Here is a 900-nt window from a genome sequence, read left to right on the forward strand (position 1 = left end):
TGCTTGATGCATTATTAAAATATTTATGAAAAAAATCTGTTTAATTATCCGAAGATATTGGAAATCTAAAACAAATACAGCTTAACAGATAAGCCAGTAATAATTTATTTAAAAAATCCTTAATGACATCGAATAAAACAATTCTTAATTACCATCCTGATCACTAATTATCGCTCACACAATGAAACATTGACAAGCGGCTTTAATGACTAAAATAAGTGTATTTATCATAAGTCCCAAGGAAGATATATATTTCAGTAAAAACTCTACGTGAACTTCTATTACATAACAAGCGAAGAACAAGTTGCCAGCGATGTTATTTCCAAACAAGAATATATCATTTGCAGATCATTGGAAGCCATCATGATTAAAGCCTTGCAGGGAAATGTAATAAGACTTCTAACGTGTATAAATAAGTCTTTTTTTTCTATAAGCAGAAAGAAATCTGGAAAAGTGACGATTGATTGAGAAGAAATTACCATGATTTGTTTTGAAGTCCGTCCATCTAGGGGAACATTTAGGGAAATTCCGCCTGGAAACAAAGGAAATCCGACCGAATCTCGGCCAATATTTGGGGGAAAAAAAGGAGGGAATCAGATTATATCCCGAAGCATCTAGGGGAAACCTAGGCCAAGGAGATCATGCTTTATTTTAAAACATCCTTGGCTATCTGGAAACTTAAAAGAAGACAACGACATGGGAATTTAAACACAAATTCCCGGAGAATTATTTGTGAATGGGAAGATTAGCAAAAGGTGCGTTGATCTGGTTCAAAAGACTCTGATGTTGACGGAACATTTCTTCTTGCAAACGCTGGTGCTCCCTCATCATCTGTCAAGGAGCAAATGATGTAATTATGATCGTGATATAGGAGTTATTTACTATGAGCCAATATATGAC

The 900-nt window shown here is 34.6% G+C and overlaps 1 protein-coding gene across 2 annotated transcripts in view; it reads right to left on the reverse strand.

Annotated features, from left to right (window-relative positions):
* Positions 1 to 81: 81 nt before the first annotated feature.
* The window catches only part of LOC119589189, a 19,773-nt gene continuing 18,954 nt past the window's right edge, over positions 82 to 900 (reverse strand). For both annotated transcript variants that reach the window (XM_037937787.1, XM_037937786.1), the window contains exon 4: positions 82 to 831. In XM_037937787.1, the coding sequence (XP_037793715.1) occupies positions 727 to 831 (105 nt within the window). In that variant the 3' untranslated portion in view covers positions 82 to 726. The remainder of the gene's footprint in view (positions 832 to 900) is intronic.

Source organism: Penaeus monodon, chromosome 25 (assembly GCF_015228065.2).
Source record: "Penaeus monodon isolate SGIC_2016 chromosome 25, NSTDA_Pmon_1, whole genome shotgun sequence".
Classification (NCBI taxonomy): Eukaryota; Metazoa; Arthropoda; class Malacostraca; order Decapoda; family Penaeidae; genus Penaeus; species Penaeus monodon.